Source organism: Bombina bombina, unplaced genomic scaffold, assembly GCF_027579735.1.
Source record: "Bombina bombina isolate aBomBom1 unplaced genomic scaffold, aBomBom1.pri scaffold_689, whole genome shotgun sequence".
NCBI lineage: Eukaryota > Metazoa > Chordata > Amphibia > Anura > Bombinatoridae > Bombina > Bombina bombina.
The window spans coordinates 33,990-51,666 of NW_026511814.1; the positions used below are offsets into that span (position 1 = coordinate 33,990).

Consider the following 17,677-nt stretch of genomic DNA (forward strand, 5'->3'; position numbering starts at 1 on the left):
GAGGCAGTATCACCAGCCAATCAGAGGCAGTATCACCAGCCAATCAGAGGCAGTATCACCAGCCAATCAGAGGCAGTATCACCAGCCAATCAGAGGCAGTATCATCAGCATCATTTTAAGATAGATTATTAACCTGGAGTCCACGAATAGAACTTGTCTGGAAACAAATATCTTTATTTTCACTAACCTCTAAATAAAACGCACCATTTCTTAAACAATGAAAGTAGCCGACAAACCATAGTATTATTTATTGTACGGTATGACTATATCACCAACAGAGATAACAGATATTTTCATCACATCTCATCAGGTATCTCTATATATAATTATGGTCTATGACTCTACAGAGGTGCGTACAACATAGCTGGCTCAGTATTGGCCAACAAGAAACCTACATAAAAGTATGTGGAAAGATTTGCCTAGAAGCACTTATTTGGTAATAATTTAACAATAAACAGTAATGAAGTCAAATGACTTTTATTAATAAACAATAAAAAAAATAGAATATTTGTATCTGCTCCCCAGGAGAATTAAAATACTTCACTGTTTTAAAGTAAATTAAACTTTTTCTTAAAAGTAAATTAATGCAAATTATTATATATCGATATCACTATTGGACCATAAACTATTGCTATATGGTGCTTGATTTTAAAGGGTCAGTATACACCAATTTTCATATATCTGCGTGTAATTGACACTACTATAAAGAAGAATATGCACAGATACTGATCTAAAAATCCAAAAAACTTACTTAGAAGCTCCAAGTTTAGGTCTGTTGATAAGATTAGCCTGGGACACCCACTGAAAGGGACTGAGAGCAGATCCCCCTCCCTCCCCTGCATTTAAAAAGATCCATTATACAAACAGAAGCAGTCTGAGGTCTGTAGACAACAGTAGAAATCTAAAACTGTGGCGCTTGGTTAGGAGTCAGCAGAATGTTATTAAAGAATAATAAAACTATACATTGTTACAAAACACCCCCAGATGGACTGTATAAATGGATCATGTACAAAACATTTATATATGTATACTTTATATGATTTGAATCACTTGGATGTTTCATTTTACTGCTGCTTTGTGGATTGTGCTTGGGACATTCTTTGTATTACTACTTGGCGTTCCGGACGAAAACGCTGGCTTTAGCACATCCCCCTAGATGTCTGACGTCATCCCCACTCTCCCGTGTGCCGCGAATGTAAACAGAGCGGGTAAGACAGAGAGCACCGCTTTCTGTTTGTTTGTCACAAAACATTTATGCAAAGAAACATCTAGTGTACAATGTCCCTTTAACATTATAAGATATTACTGTTTCTGGGTTCATTCACCCTCCCTTTTCCCCTTACTTATTGTGCCACCTGGTGTTATTAACTTTCTGGTAACAGAGTTCCACGTAGTAAAGATAACTTATTTAAAGTGAAAGTAAATCCTAGCGTTGTACAAACGCTAGGATTTACTATTGAAACAAATAAAGGGCACTTTCATTCATTAAGTATAAGATAAGATATAAGATACTTCATGTGGAAAGCTCCTTTATTTGATTCAATCGATCGCCGCTCTTAGCTGCTACAGCAGCCCACGGCTAAATATTTTTTTGGCTAACAGGTGTGGTAAATCCGGCTCCCATGGGCGCCAAGCCGGATTTACCGCACGGCTATTGGCTAAGAGGTGAAAACGATGCAGCAATCACAAAAAGTAGGATGCACTGGATATAGATGAAGTTTCAGATAGCTTTATTCGAAGAAACATTTAAAAGTTCATCATTGCAGTAATGACAATTCAAATCCCTAGATACATGTGTGTGTTCCACCCCAAGGACTGCTCGCTGACGCGTTTTGGCTCCAAGGGCCGTAATCGTAGCTGCAGTCACTTGTTCCAAGTGAGATTAAATACCCATTGAAACCAGTTAATAGGTTAAAAACAAAGAACCTCCTTTTACCCGGGGCGGAACAATACCACACCTGTTATATTCAAAATTAACCCCTCAATAGTGTGTGAACTATTTACATCATTGAAGCTCAAACAATTGAAATGGTTCTATAAGCTCGCTCCAATGAAGTTTCAACTATTACAACATATGTAACTTATGTAAATTATATCCAAACGTGATATTAACAATGTGTCGATAGAAAAACAACAAGGCAATAGACACTGTAACAGATATATGATCATTTATAATAACAGAGTATTTGTACTAATTAATGTGAAAACATATATAGGTACATTTTTCTCTTAGAAATTACATGTCTGACTTTGTTTGCATAAACAGTGGAGGAAATAGAAACTATTCGTATTGCGCTTAGAGTAATATACTTTCTCATTGTCTCAGAATATAGCATTGTGTTCTGAAATGGACTTATATTAGCTCTAATCGTACAATACTTTATTCAATTCATAAATTTTGGGCTAATCATAAGAATAGGTCACTCTATCTGCGGTCCCACTATGTCTTTTAAACCCGAACCAAGTGCTAAGCGAACTCACCTATATTTAAATATATCTAGTAACACATCCAAAGAATGATTTTATCCTGTGAAATGAGTTTAGAGATCTATTATTTAATCAACTCTTTTCTATCATAATTATATAATATAATATTACATTCTACTGTATTACATTACATTATTAGTATAGGTAAAAAGTCTCCAGTACACTGGCCCACATATACACTTTCTTATTCCCAAAAATTTATTAGGTCAAATTCTGAATTTAATCCAAGGGGGACCCTGGTCTTCAATTTGTGAATCCAGAAGACTTCCCTTTTAGATAGAAGTTTGTCTCTATCTCCCCCTCTGGATTTACATTTGACCAATTCTATAATAGTCCATCTAAAAGTTTGTACACTGCTATTGTGTTCCAATTTAAAATGTTGTACTAACGGTGTGGTTAGTTTGCCTGCCTTTATGTTAGTTAGGTGTTCCCTTATCCTCTCTCTAGTCTCCCTTGTAGTGAGTCATGTATATTGAATATTGCATGTAATGCAGGTGACCAAGTAAATTACATAACAGGACCTACAATTTAAACATGAGAGGTGATTAAATCTTTCTCCTGTAACGGTGCTGGAGAATCCATCTCCCTGTTGTAAATGTGCACAGGCTGTACAAGGTGTATAACTGCACTTATACGTGCCTTTAAATCTGAGCCATGATGAAGTGGTGACAAATGGTTGTTCTAAACTCAATTGTGTTGGAGCGACTATGTTTCCTATGCTTTTTCCTTTCTTGAATGCATACCTGCAACCTTTGGGGATAATATTCGCCAAATTATCGTCTGCTTTTAACATTGGAAAGTGTTTCCTCAAAATTCCACAAATTGAATGGTATTGTTGACTATACTGTGTTATGAATGATACACCTTCAAATGTGACATTGTTCTTTTTCTTCTCTTTTAAAAGCTATTTCCTATCCATTGCTGCAACATTATTTTTGATGGCCACAATCTCTGTTCTTTTGTAACCTCTTTGCAAAAATCTCTCCTCCATGTCAAGAGCTTGTTTTTCAAATTCCTCATCCAGAGTACAGTTTCTTTTAATCCTAATGAACTGCCCTTTTAGGACTGACCTAAATACTCTTCGTGGATGACTGCTCTTGGCATGGAGGAGAGTGTTACCCGCTATGGGTTTTCTATATATTTTTGCAACCACTTCATTTTTGTCAGTACCTGACAGATTTACATCCAAAAAATTAATATTGTCTTTATTGAAATCACTTGTGAATCTGATGCCGACATCATTTTGATTCAACATCTCCACAAAGTTGGTAGCTTCTGTTACACTACCATTCCAGATGACCAGAAGGTCATCTATGTACCTTCTGTAGTGAACTATCTTCTCCTTCCAGTATCCATCACATGCATAGATGTGGGACAGCTCCCACCAACCCATAAACAGGTTGGCATAGGAGGGGGCAAACTTTGCCCCCATAGCTGTCCCACATCTCTGCAGGTAATGGACACCTTCAAACACAAACATGTTATGGGTTAAGAGGTATTGTGTGACTCGTAGTATATAAGAGCGAAAGCCTTGATCTATCGTTGTGTATCTTTCTAAACAAAAGCTTAACGCTTCCAAACCTTTACTGTGGGGGATGGAGGAGTACAATGATGTGACATCTATAGTAAGCCACCCATAGTGACTCTGCCAATGTATCTCCTCCATCTCCATCAGCAACTGTTTAGTATCACGAAGATAACTCGGCAATTCCTTCACAATTGGCTGTAAAATTTCGTCCAACCACTCCGACAAAGGCTCCGTAATGGAGCCAATCCCACTAATGATTGGACGGCCCTTCACTTCCAGTAAGGATTTGTGCACCTTAGGTAAAAAATTGAATATTGGGACTATCGGGTTGTCAACCGTGAGATATTTACTGGTCGGTTCGTCAATGTACCCTTCTTCATGCCCCTCATCTATCAGATGACTCATCTCATATTTAAAACGAGAAGTAGGATTAAAGTCTAATACCTGATATTGTGAGGTATCATTTAGTTGTCGTAATGATTCTTTAACAAAAAATGTTCTGTCCATTACCACAACTGACCCCCCTTTATCCGCTGAGCGGATGACCAGTGCTTTATTGTCTTGTAGACTTTTTAGAGCAACAGATTCTGACTGTGTTAAATTAGAATATTTCTTTCCTCCAACTGTATATGCAAGCCTTGTTAAGTCTAATTCCACACGTTTTTGAAATTTCTCTAGGATATTACCCCTACATTGAATAGGGTAAAACCTGGAGGCTTCAGATAGAGAGGGGCCTTTGCTCCTAATAATGAGATCTTGATCAATGATCCCCAAGGTTCCCTCCCTAAAAAGTGTCTCCAGGGACTGTAAATCACTTTGTTCCTGAAAATTTAAAGGGGCATTAGTGTTGACATTCTCGATTTCATTGGTACATTCCCCACCATCTATTGGCAATGTTTCACTAAAGTATTTTTTTAATGTGAGATTTCTGATAAGTCTGTTCACGTCTATCAGTGTTTGAAAAAGGTTGAAATTTTCAGCTGGAACAAAACTCAATCCATAGCTGAGTACCTTTATTTCCATATCACTGAGTGTTTGTGTTGACAAATTTATCACTGACTTTAATTGTATTTTGTGTGCGACCTCCCCCTGCGTGGTTTCAGACCCTGTTCCTTCAATATGCCCTTTTCTGCTTTTCTTCCTCCCCCCCCTTCTAACTCTTTTGGGGGTTTTGAAAAAACCTGGGCCAGATCTGAACTTGTGGTTGCTCTAAGATCATCTCTGTCAGTATCAACATTGTATGATGCATCATATTTGGACTGTACTGCCACATTCTGGGGATTAGCAGCACATTCAGAAGCTGATCCTATAGTATCTGACTCTTCCCCTGAGGTAGAGTACTCCCCTGATGATTCTGCCTCACTCTCATTGAAGGTTACTTTCTTATTTTTGTTACTTTTGCTTTGATTTTTATTTTTATTTTTCTTACCCTCTTTGGGAAACCTTTTCTGGTCATTCTCTTTTTTATAATAGAATCTTTGTTTTTTATTCCAAATATAAATTTTGTTTGTATCATAATCCAATGAGTCACGCATAAACTTGTCATGTTTGACTTCCATGATCAAAGCTTTTGTTTTGGATAATGATTCATGCAAAATACAGTCGAATTTGCCAAAAAGTAAATCTTTGCTACGTGAATGCAATTCTATTTGTAAAGTGTCTATTTCATTGGATGTAATAGATAACATCTTGGTTTTAAATTCTAACAACATGCCCATCAATTTAAAGGAACAATCAGATAGCACACTATTCCATATCCTTATGAACTCTACATCTTCCACAACAAAAGTTGGAAATTTATTTATCCTTAACCCTCTTGGGATCATTCCACATTTAATGTACTTTTGTAAAGTCCATATGTCCCACTTTAGTCTTGTTTCTTTGACTAACAAAGATTCTATAGTATCAAACAATTTACTCAGAGTGTACGTTGAAATATCTGATGAAAATACAGTCTCTGATTCTTGAATGTCCCCAACTCGTTCAATCGTTGTAAGTAGTGAATAAAACTTCATATTAGAATTATCTACAACGGGATTCATCTTGAAATCTCTTCTCTTTCTGATTTCCTGCTTGTGAACTGGAGTTCAAACAGTGCTCAGATAACGTAAAATAGGAAACTACTATCGTGTAAAACGAAAAACATAATTTATGTAAGAACTTACCTGATAAATTCATTTCTTTCATATTAGCAAGAGTCCATGAGCTAGTGACGTATGGGATATACATTCCTACCAGGAGGGGCAAAGTTTCCCAAACCTCAAAATGCCTATAAATACACCCCTCACCACACCCACAATTCAGTTTAACGAATAGCCAAGAAGTGGGGTGATAAAAAAGTGCGAAAGCATATAAAATAAGGAATTGGAATAATTGTGCTTTATACAAAAATCATAACCACCACAAAAAAAGGGCGGGCCTCATGGACTCTTGCTAATATGAAAGAAATGAATTTATCAGGTAAGTTCTTACATAAATTATGTTTTCTTTCATGTAATTAGCAAGAGTCCATGAGCTAGTGACGTATGGGATAATGACTACCCAAGATGTGGATCTTTCCACACAAGAGTCACTAGAGAGGGAGGGATAAAATAAAGACAGCCAATTCCTGCTGAAAATAATCCACACCCAAAAATAAAGTTTAACGAAAAACATAAGCAGAAGATTCAAACTGAAACCGCTGCCTGAAGTACTTTTCTACCAAAAACTGCTTCAGAAGAAGAAAATACATCAAAATGGTAGAATTTAGTAAAAGTATGCAAAGAGGACCAAGTTGCTGCTTTGCAAATCTGGTCAACCGAAGCTTCATTCCTAAACGCCCAGGAAGTAGAAACTGACCTAGTAGAATGAGCTGTAATTCTTTGAGGCGGAGTTTTACCCGACTCAACATAGGCAAGATGAATTAAAGATTTCAACCAAGATGCCAAAGAAATGGCAGAAGCTTTCTGGCCTTTTCTAGAACCGGAAAAGATAACAAATAAACTAGAATTCTTACGGAAAGGTTTCGTAGCTTCAACATAATATTTCAAAGCTCTAACAACATCCAAAGAATGCAACGATTTCTCCTTAGAATTCTTAGGATTAGGACATAATGAAGGAACCACAATTTCTCTACTAATGTTGTTGGAATTCACAACTTTAGGTAAAAATTCAAAAGAAGTTCGCAACACCGCCTTATCCTGATGAAAAATCAGAAAAGGAGACTCACAAGAAAGAGCAGATAATTCAGAAACTCTTCAGGTAAAAGAGATGGCCAAAAGGAACAAAACTTTCCAAGAAAGTAATTTAATGTCCAATGAATGCATAGGTTCAAACGGAGGAGCTTGAAGAGCTCCCAGAACCAAATTCAAACTCCAAGGAGGAGAAATTGACTTAATAACAGGTTTTATACGAACCAAAGCTTGTACAAAACAATGAATATCAGGAAGAATAGCAATCTTTCTGTGAAAAAGAACAGAAAGAGCAGAGATTTGTCCTTTCAAAGAACTTGCGGACAAACCCTTATCTAAACCATCCTGAAGAAACTGTAAAATTCTCGGTATTCTAAAAGAATGCCAAGAAAAATGATGAGAAAGACACCAAGAAATATAAGTCTTCCAGACTCTATAATATATCTCTCGAGATACAGATTTACGAGCCTGTAACATAGTATTAATCACAGAGTCAGAGAAACCTCTTTGACCAAGAATCAAGCGTTCAATCTCCATACCTTTAAATTTAAGGATTTCAGATCCTGATGGAAAAAAGGACCTTGTGACAGAAGGTCTGGTCTTAACGGAAGAGTCCACGGTTGGCAAGAGGCCATCCGGACAAGATCCGCATACCAAAACCTGTGAGGCCATGCCGGAGCTACCAGCAGAACAAACGAGCATTCCTTCAGAATCTTGGAGATTACTCTTGGAAGAAGAACTAGAGGCGGAAAGATATAGCCAGGATGATACTTCCAAGGAAGTGATAATGCATCCACTGCCTCCGCTTGAGGATCCCGGGATCTGGACAGATACCTGGGAAGTTTCTTGTTTAGATGGGACGCCATCAGATCTATTTCTGGAAGTTCCCACATTTGAACAATCTGAAGAAATACCTCTGGATGCAACGTTTGGCGACTGAGATAATCCGCTTCCCAATTGTCTATACCTGGGATATGAACCGCAGAGATTAGACAGGAGCTGGATTCCGCCCAAACCAAAATTCGAGATACTTCTTTCATAGCCAGAGGACTGTGAGTCCCTCCTTGATGATTGATGTATGCCACAGTTGTGACATTGTCTGTTTGAAAACAAATGAACGATTCTCTCTTCAGAAGAGGCCAAAACTGAAGAGCTCTGAAAATTGCACGGAGTTCCAAAATATTGATCGGTAATCTCACCTCCTGAGATTCCCAAACTCCTTGTGCCGTCAGAGATCCCCACACAGCTCCCCAACCCGTGAGACTTGCATCTGTTGAAATTACAGTCCAGGTCGGAAGCACAAAAGAAGCCCCCTGAATTAAACGATGGTGATCTGTCCACCATGTTAGAGAGTGTCGAACAATCGGTTTTAAAGATATTAATTGAGATATCTTCGTGTAATCCTTGCACCATTGCTTCAGCATACAGAGCTGAAGAGGTCGCATGTGAAAACGAGCAAAGGGGATCGCGTCCGATGCAGCAGTCATAAGACCTAGAATTTCCATGCATAAGGCTACCGAAGGGAATGATTGTGACTGAAGGTTTCGACAAGCTGAAATCAATTTTAGACGTCTCTTGTCTGTTAAAGACAGAGTCATGGACACTGAATCTATCTGGAAACCCAGAAAAGTTACCCTTGTCTGAGGAATCAATGAACTTTTTGGTAAATTGATCCTCCAACCATGATCTTGAAGAAACAACACAAGTCGATTCGTATGAGATTCTGCTAAATGTAAAGACTGAGCAAGTACCAAGATATCGTCCAAATAAGGAAATACCACAATACCCTGTTCTCTGATTACAGACAGAAGGGCACAGAGAACCTTTGTAAAAATTCTTGGAGCTGTAGCTAGGCCAAACGGCAGAGCCACAAACTGGTAATGCTTGTCCAGAAAAGAGAATCTCAGGAACTGATAATGATCTGGATGAATCGGAATATGCAGATATGCATCCTGTAAATCTATTGTGGACATATAATTCCCTTGCTGAACAAAAGGCAAGATAGTCCTTACAGTTACCATCTTGAACGTTGGTATTCTTACATAACGATTCAATATTTTTAGATCCAGAACTGGTCTGAAGGAATTCTCCTTCTTTGGTACAATGAAGAGATTTGAATAAAACCCCATCCCCTGTTCCGGAACTGGAACCGGCATAATTACTCCAGTCAACTCTAGATCTGAAACACATTTCAGAAATGCTTGAGCTTTTACTGGATTTACTGGGACACGGGAAAGAAAAAATCTCTTTGCAGGAGGTCTCATCTTGAAACCAATTCTGTACCCTTCTGAAACAATGCTCTGAATCCAAAGATTGTGAACAGAATTGATCCAAATTTCCTTGAAAAAACGTAACCTGCCCCCTACCAGCTGAGCTGGAATGAGGGCCGCACCTTCATGTGGACTTAGAAGCAGGCTTTGCCTTTCTAGCTGGCTTGGATTTATTCCAGACTGGAGATGGTTTCCAAACTGAAACTGCTCCTGAGGATGAAGGATCAGGCTTTTGTTCTTTGTTGAAACGAAAGGAACGAAAACGATTATTAGCCCTGCTTTTACCTTTAGATTTTTTATCCTGTGGTAAAAAAGTTCCTTTCCCACCAGTAACAGTTGAAATAATGGAATCCAACTGAGAACCAAATAATTTGTTACCCTGGAAAGAAATGGAAAGTAAAGTTGATTTAGAAGCCATATCAGCATTCCAAGTTTTAAGCCATAAAGCTCTTCTAGCTAAAATAGCTAGAGACATAAACCTGACATCAACTCTGATAATATCAAAAATGGCATCACAGATAAAATTATTAGCATGCTGTAGAAGAATAATAATATCATGAGAATCATGATGTGTTACTTGTTGCGCTAAAGTTTCCAACCAGAAAGTTGAAGCTGTAGCAACATCAGCCAAAGATATAGCAGGTCTAAGAAGATTACCTGAACACAGATAAGCTTTTCTTAGAAAGGATTCAATTTTCCTATCTAAAGGATCCTTAAACGAAGTACCATCTGACGTAGGAATGGTAGTACGTTTAGCAAGGGTAGAAATAGCCCCATCAACTTTAGGGATTTTGTCCCAAAATTCTAATCTGTCAGACGGCACAGGATATAATCGCTTAAAACGTTTAGAAGGAGTAAATGAATTACCCAATTTATCCCATTCTTTGGAAATTACTGCAGAAATAGCATTAGGAACAGGAAAAACTTCTGGAATAACCACAGGAGCTTTAAATACCTTATCCAAACGTTTAGAATTAGTATCAAGAGGACCAGAATCCTCTATTTCTAAAGCAATTAGTACTTCTTTAAGTAAAGAACGAATAAATTCCATTTTAAATAAATATGAAGATTTATCAGCATCAACCTCTGTGACAGAATCCTCTGAACCAGAAGAGTCATCAGAATCAGAATGATGATGTTCATTTAAAAATTCATCTGTAGGGAGAGAAGTTTTAAAAGATTTTTTACGTTTACTAGAAGGAGAAATAACAGACATAGCCTTCTTTATGGATTCAGAAACAAAATCTCTTATATTATCAGGAACATTCTGCACCTTAGATGTTGAAGGAACTGCAACAGGCAATGGTACTTTACTAAAGGAAATATTATCTGCTTTAACAAGTTTGTCATGACAATCAATACAAACAACAGCTGGAGGAATAGCTACCAAAAGTTTACAGCAGATACACTTAGCTTTGGTAGATCCAGCACTAGACAGCGATTTTCCTGTAGTATCTTCTGACTCAGATGCAACGTGAGACATCTTGCAATATGTAAGAGAAAAAACAACATATATATAAAGCAAAATTAATCAAATTCCTTAAATGACAGTTTCAGGAATGGGAAAAAATGCCAAAGAACAAGCTTCTAGCAACCAGAAGCAATGAAAAATGAGACTTAAATAATGTGGAGAAAAAAGCGACGCCCATATTTTTCGCGCCAATAAGACGCCCACATTATTTGGCGCCTAAATGCTTTTTGGCGCCAAAATGACGCCACATCCGGAACGCCGACATTTTTGGCGCAAAATAACGTCAAAAAAATGACGCAACTTCCGGGGACACGTATGACGCCGGAAACGGAAACTAATTTTTTTGCGGCAAAAAAGTCCGCGCCAAGAATGACGCAATAAAATGAAGCATTTTCAGCCCCCGCGAGCCTAACAGCCCACAGGGAAGAGTCAAATTTTTGAAGGTAAGAAAAAATGATTAAATCAAATGCATTATCCCAAATATGAAACTGACTGTCTGAAAATAAGGAAAGTTGAACATTCTGAGTCAAGGCAAATAAATGTTTGAATACATATATTTAGAACTTTATAAACAAAGTGCCCAACCATAGCTTAGAGTGTCACAAAAAATAAGACTTACCCCAGGACACTCATCTACATTTTTGTAGAAAGCCAAACCAGTACTGAAACGAAAATCAGCAGAGGTAATGGTATATAAATAAGAGTATATCGTCGATCTGAAAAGGGAGGTAAGAGATGAATCTCTACGACCGATAACAGAGAACCTATGAAATAGACCCCGTAGAAGGAGATCACTGCATTCAAATAGGCAATACTCTCCTCACATCCCTCTGACATTCACTGCACGCTGAGAGGAAAACCGGGCTCCAACTTGCTGCGGAGCGCATATCAACGTAGAATCTAGCACAAACTTACTTCACCACCTCCATAGGAGGCAAAGTTTGTAAAACTGAATTGTGGGTGTGGTGAGGGGTGTATTTATAGGCATTTTGAGGTTTGGGAAACTTTGCCCCTCCTGGTAGGAATGTATATCCCATACGTCACTAGCTCATGGACTCTTGCTAATTACATGAAAGAAATAACAATCCGTTATCGGCACCTGTAAAAATCCCAAGTCCACTACACTGTGAACAACATAAGTGTGTAACCGGACTCGTAGCGTCCGTAACTTCACCACTCACCTCGCACCATCGACCGGACCTAGCAGCCAGGATCCTCCATAGGGCAACTTGTCTGTATGGTAAGCACAGAGTATCGTATCCCTGTGGGTAAACACCTCCACAATACCGTCTTAGAAACGGGGATTCCAAGCGTCCTGCTTCACTCTGTTACCATCGAGCCTCAATCTCGCTCGGCGTCTGACGTCACCCGATCCTGCTTCACGTGCTCTCGTCCACCTGTTGCCGTGAGAGGTGAGTGGGCTTGTGTATGCAGGGATCTCCTTTGTATATTCCGTGCAATATCCTTTGTTTCAAACGATGCAGCAATCACAAAAAGTAGGATGCACTGGATATAGATGAAGTTTCAGATAGCTTTATTCGAAGAAACATTTAAAAGTTCATCATTGCAGTAATGACAATTCAAATCCCTAGATTCCCTGGTTTCAATGGGTATTTAATTTCACTTGGAACAAGTGACTGCAGCTACGATTACGGCCCTTGGAGCCGAAACGCGTCAGCGAGCAGTCCTTGGGGTGGAACACACACACCTCTCATGTATCTAGGGATTTGAATTGTCATTACTGCAATGATGAACTTTTAAATGTTTCTTCGAATAAAGCTATCTGAAACTTCATCTATATCCAGTGCATCCTACTTTTTGTGATTGCTGCATCGTTTGAAACAAAGGATATTGCACGGAATATACGAAGGAGATCCCTGCATACACAAGCCCACTCACCTCTCACGGCAACAGGTGGACGAGAGCACGTGAAGCAGGATCGGGTGACGTCAGACGCCGAGCGAGATTGAGGCTCGATGGTAACAGAGTGAAGCAGGACGCTTGGAATCCCCGTTTCTAAGACGGTATTGTGGAGGTGTTTACCCACAGGGATACGATACTCTGTGCTTACCATACAGACAAGTTGCCCTATGGAGGATCCTGGCTGCTAGGTCCGGTCGATGGTGCGAGGTGAGTGGTGAAGTTACGGACGCTACGAGTCCGGTTACACACTTATGTTGTTCACAGTGTAGTGGACTTGGGATTTTTACAGGTGCCGATAACGGATTGTTATTTTCGTTTAAGAGGTGAAAACGTCACCTCTTAGCCAAAAACTTTTTTAGCCGCGCTCTGCTGTAGCAGCTAAAAACGGTGATCGATTGATTCAAATGAAGGAGCTTTGTACATGAAGTATCTTACACTCCATGAATGAAAGTGCCCTTTATTTGTTTCAATAGTAAATCCTAGCGTTTGTAAAACGCTAGGATTTACTTTCACTTTAATGTTTTAATAAATAAAGTTTGTGTTTTTGTTTCTAAACTCTAAAGTAAAAAAAAAAGGGTTATCCTTATATAAATTAGGGACTTTGCACATAGGGGCTCCCATGAACCTCTGCTCAAATAAATGAGCATTTATTAACGCCAGTTGATCGCTATTACTACAGTTAAACCCCTATTTAAGTTTTAATAGCCAGGTTATAACTTTAATGAGGGGTCATGGGCTTTAAAACAAGGGTACATTTTTAAAGCCCATAAGGCCATCCAGCTCCCTTCTCCTCTTTAGTGAGGCTGTTACTGTCCAGAACCCACAGAAATAAAATCACCGAACCTGGTGACGTCACTTACATCATAGGAGATCTCCAACTGAGGCCTAACCCAAGCCACCTTATAAGATGTCTAAAACTGTAGGAAAGCAGCGATCGGGTCTGAAAGCAACCCCCTAGGATGTCAACACGTGTTCGTCATCCACTGTAACACGTGTCTTCAGCAGTTAAAGTGTTAAATGTAACAAAAAACTGTAAAACAGCTCAGCACAGGGGTGGTAATAGCTCAGCAGTTAAAGGGTTAAAACAGAGTGAAACATTTTCTGTTTGCATTTTTTTTTTATTGAATGTATAGATCGCAGTGGTAGCTGATCTTGGCACCCCAGATGTTTTGGAACTACATTTTCCATGATGCTTAGGCACTTTGCAGTTGAGTTGAGCATCATGGGAAAGTAGTTGTGAAACATCAGGAGCGCCAAGATTAGCCATCATTGGAGATTAAGGAATAGAGACAAAGCTACAATGGGGAGTGAGGCAAAAAGATGAATCTTGTACTAACATTTTGATGTAAAGTTGACAGATCAAGAACACACATTATACATGGGTGGCAAATAGAGTATAGGGCACTGGTTAAGCTGTCATGTGATCTCTATTACAGAACTTACCAGCAATTTAAGACACTTATGGGCAAAGCTTGAAGGAGAGAAGAAAGAGGAGATATGACAGAGACAATCACATACACAAAGGGATTCTGCATAAAGCACCAACGCTGGAAATGTTAAGAAGAAATAGTTAAAGGGACATTTTGTGAAGTATAAACTGTGGAAATTTTAATTGAAACTCCTACATAATTACTATCAGCTGTGTATCTCCAGCTAAATTGACTTAAAGGGGCAGAAAAGTAAAAATGTAACTTGCATTAAACATGCAGTTTTAAACAACTTTTCAGTGTACTTCTGTTATCTATCTTGCTTCAGTTTCTGAAGAGGTTTCATGTCTCTCTAAAAGGTATTTCCTGCTAATTCTCGTTCGCTGATAAATACTTCCTACACACAATCATTGGCTGATAGGTACAACCCTTGCAGCTCTAATTGGTGAGAAAGATACCTACTTATAATCATTGGCTGATATGTATTTCCTGCTAATAATGCTCATTGGCTGATATGTATTTCCTGTTAATGCTCATTGGCTCATAAATACTTCCTACAGACAATCATTGGCTGATAGGTACAACCCTTGCAGCTCTAATTGGTGAGAAAGATACCTACTTATAATCATTGGCTGGTATGTATTTCCTGCTAATAATGCTCATTGGCGGATATGTATTTCCTGCTAATAATGCTCATTGGCTATGTATTTCCTGCTAATAATGCTCATTGGCTATGTATTTCCTGCTAATAATGCTCATTGGCTGATATGTATTTCCTGCTAATGCTCATTGGCTAATAATTAATTATTACTTATAACCATTGGCTGATATTTTTTTTCATGCTAATGCTCATTGGCTGATAAATAATTATTACTTATAACCATTGGCTGATATGTATTTCCTGTTAATGCTCATTGGCTCATAAATACTTCCTACAGACAATCATTGGCTGATACGTACAACCCTTGCAGCTCTAACTGGTGAAAAAGAAACCTCTGCAAGCCTGACAGGATAACAGTAGCTTATTCAGGCCAGGAACATGAATGAATAAAATTACATAATACATTGTACATAAATATACATACATAATACATTGAGAAATGTCCCCTTCATCATACTGAGCATTTATGAGACATTACATGTGCAAGAAAAGGCATCTGAAGGAAGATTTTATTGGATTAACATCTTAAAGAGACACAGTCTACTCCACAATTGTTATTGTTTAAAAAGATAGATAATCCCTTTATTACCCATTCCCCAGTTTTGCATAACCAACACAGTTATATTAATATACTTTTTACCTCTGTGATTACCTTGTAGCTAAGCCTCTGCAGACTGCCCCCTTATTTCAGTGCTTTTGTCAAACTTGCATTTTTGCCAATCAGTGCTGACTCATAAATAAATACACGGGAGTGAGCACAATGCTATCTATATGGCACACGTGAACTAGCACTGTCTAGCTATGAAAAACTGTCAAAATTAACTGAGATAAGAGGTGGTTTTCAAGGGCTTAGAAATTAACATATGAGCCTACCAAGGTTTAGCTTTCAACAAAGAATACCAAGAGAACAGAGCAAATTTGATGATGAAAGTGAATTGGAAAGTTACATGCCCTATCTGAATCATGAAAGTTTAATTTTGACAAGACTGTCCCTTTAAGAAAATTGACAGATTGTTACAAAAATTACTGCGTTTTCTTGATAATTCAAGGCTTTAAATCAGATAATAGAATGATGAATACGATTTTGCTTTACAGGCATTACATTCTACTGCTTAGTGTGCTATACTATTAGATATTGTATTTCTCCCATCATGCAACACTAGCAACTAGACACGCTGAAGCACTGTGTGTCTTATATAAAAATGTACCTCTCGGTGGTGTTGGCATCCTGCCCGCAGGGTACCAGACTCTGTCCAGAGCTTCCAGAGAAACTGGCAGAAGCAGAGCGCGGCGGCAGAGGGGGCTTCTCATCTTCCCCATCTGAAAGAGAAAACGTAAGGCATATAAAGTGCTGCTTTTAACATGCACTAAAGAAAGCAAGAGACCAAGATAACTATAGACCCGCTTGGTCTGTCTGACACTCAGCGCCAGCTCTATAAATGGACCACATAGGACCATTATACCCAGATGGCATTTTACAGCTAAAAGTGCAAACCGCTCTCAAATAGGTCAATCAGCTGAGTATCAGCTCTAGAGTATAAAATATAAAGAGACATAAAGTGCAAAAAGAAAATCCTCTAACTATGGATTTAACCCCTGCAACACCAGCTCCTGAGTAGCAATCTATTACTGGGACATAGCTGAACACATCTGGTCAACCAATGACAAAAGGCATATGTGTGTAGCCACCAATAACCAGCTATGCTAACTAGTCAAATGCAATTGTTTATGGACAGACAGACAGATAGATAGATATACAGGCAAACAAACAGATCAATATAGACAGACAAAAACAGATAAAATCCATTCTAGAAAAACAGTATAATTTGATTATAGATCCAGTGAGAGATGAACTATTAGAGACATTGGAGTGATGTTTATGATGATAGCAGAGAGTGATATAAAACATATGTGTTTACTTTTATGCATATTTTGACCCTATTCCTATAGCCCCTGCGTAGCCCCCACAATAGTTACAAAGCAGTGTGTGAAACAGCTTTAAAAGGGCCATAGTGCCTGAACTATTACAGGTAGGGGAGCTGAGGATCCTACTGCAGGGGAGAAACTTATTAGGAAATGTATCTATTAGAAGTAATGAGTAATATTTTATATAATGAAACGTTATTACAATAATCTTTTTATTCATTATGTATTCATTTTAAAACAATCCCTATTATCTTTAACATAATGTTTTTGAGGGCAAATTGTCTGATTAGCATTTCAGCTGGGACAAAATAAACTAGTGAGCGGTTACAAGAGAGGAAATGTACTAAACGCACCTTCTGTTCTCTGGGACCAAAGCAGAAATCTGTACCTTTCTACTTAAAGGACACTCAACCCACATTTTTTCTTTAATGATTCACATAGAGCAACAATTTTAAGCAACTTTCTAATTTACTCTTTTTATCAATTTTTCTTCGTTCTCTTGGTATCTTTATTTGGAAAATCAAGAATGTAAGCTTAGGAACCAGCCAATTTTTGGTTTAACACCTGGGTAGTAGCTACATTTAGCCACCAATCAGCAAGCGCTACCCAGGAGCTGAACCAAAAACCGGCCGTCTTGTAAGCTTACATTCCTGCTTTTCCAGATTAAGATATCAAGAGAACAAAGAAAAATTGATAATAGGAGTAAAATTGGTGCTCTGAATCATGAAAGAAAAAAAATGGGTTCAGTATCTCTTTAAAGGGACATAAAACCCCAATTTTTTTCTTTCATGATTCAGATATAGAATATAATTTA

The 17,677-nt window shown here is 38.3% G+C and overlaps 1 protein-coding gene across 1 annotated transcript in view; it reads right to left on the bottom strand.

Annotated features, from left to right (window-relative positions):
• Positions 1–17,677, bottom strand: part of LOC128643961 (phosphatidylinositol 3,4,5-trisphosphate 5-phosphatase 2-like) — a 177,489-nt gene that overhangs the window by 25,407 nt on the left and 134,405 nt on the right. The window contains exon 3 of the mRNA XM_053696726.1: positions 16,146–16,257. Coding sequence (XP_053552701.1) covers positions 16,146–16,257 — 112 coding nt within the window. The remainder of the gene's footprint in view (positions 1–16,145; positions 16,258–17,677) is intronic.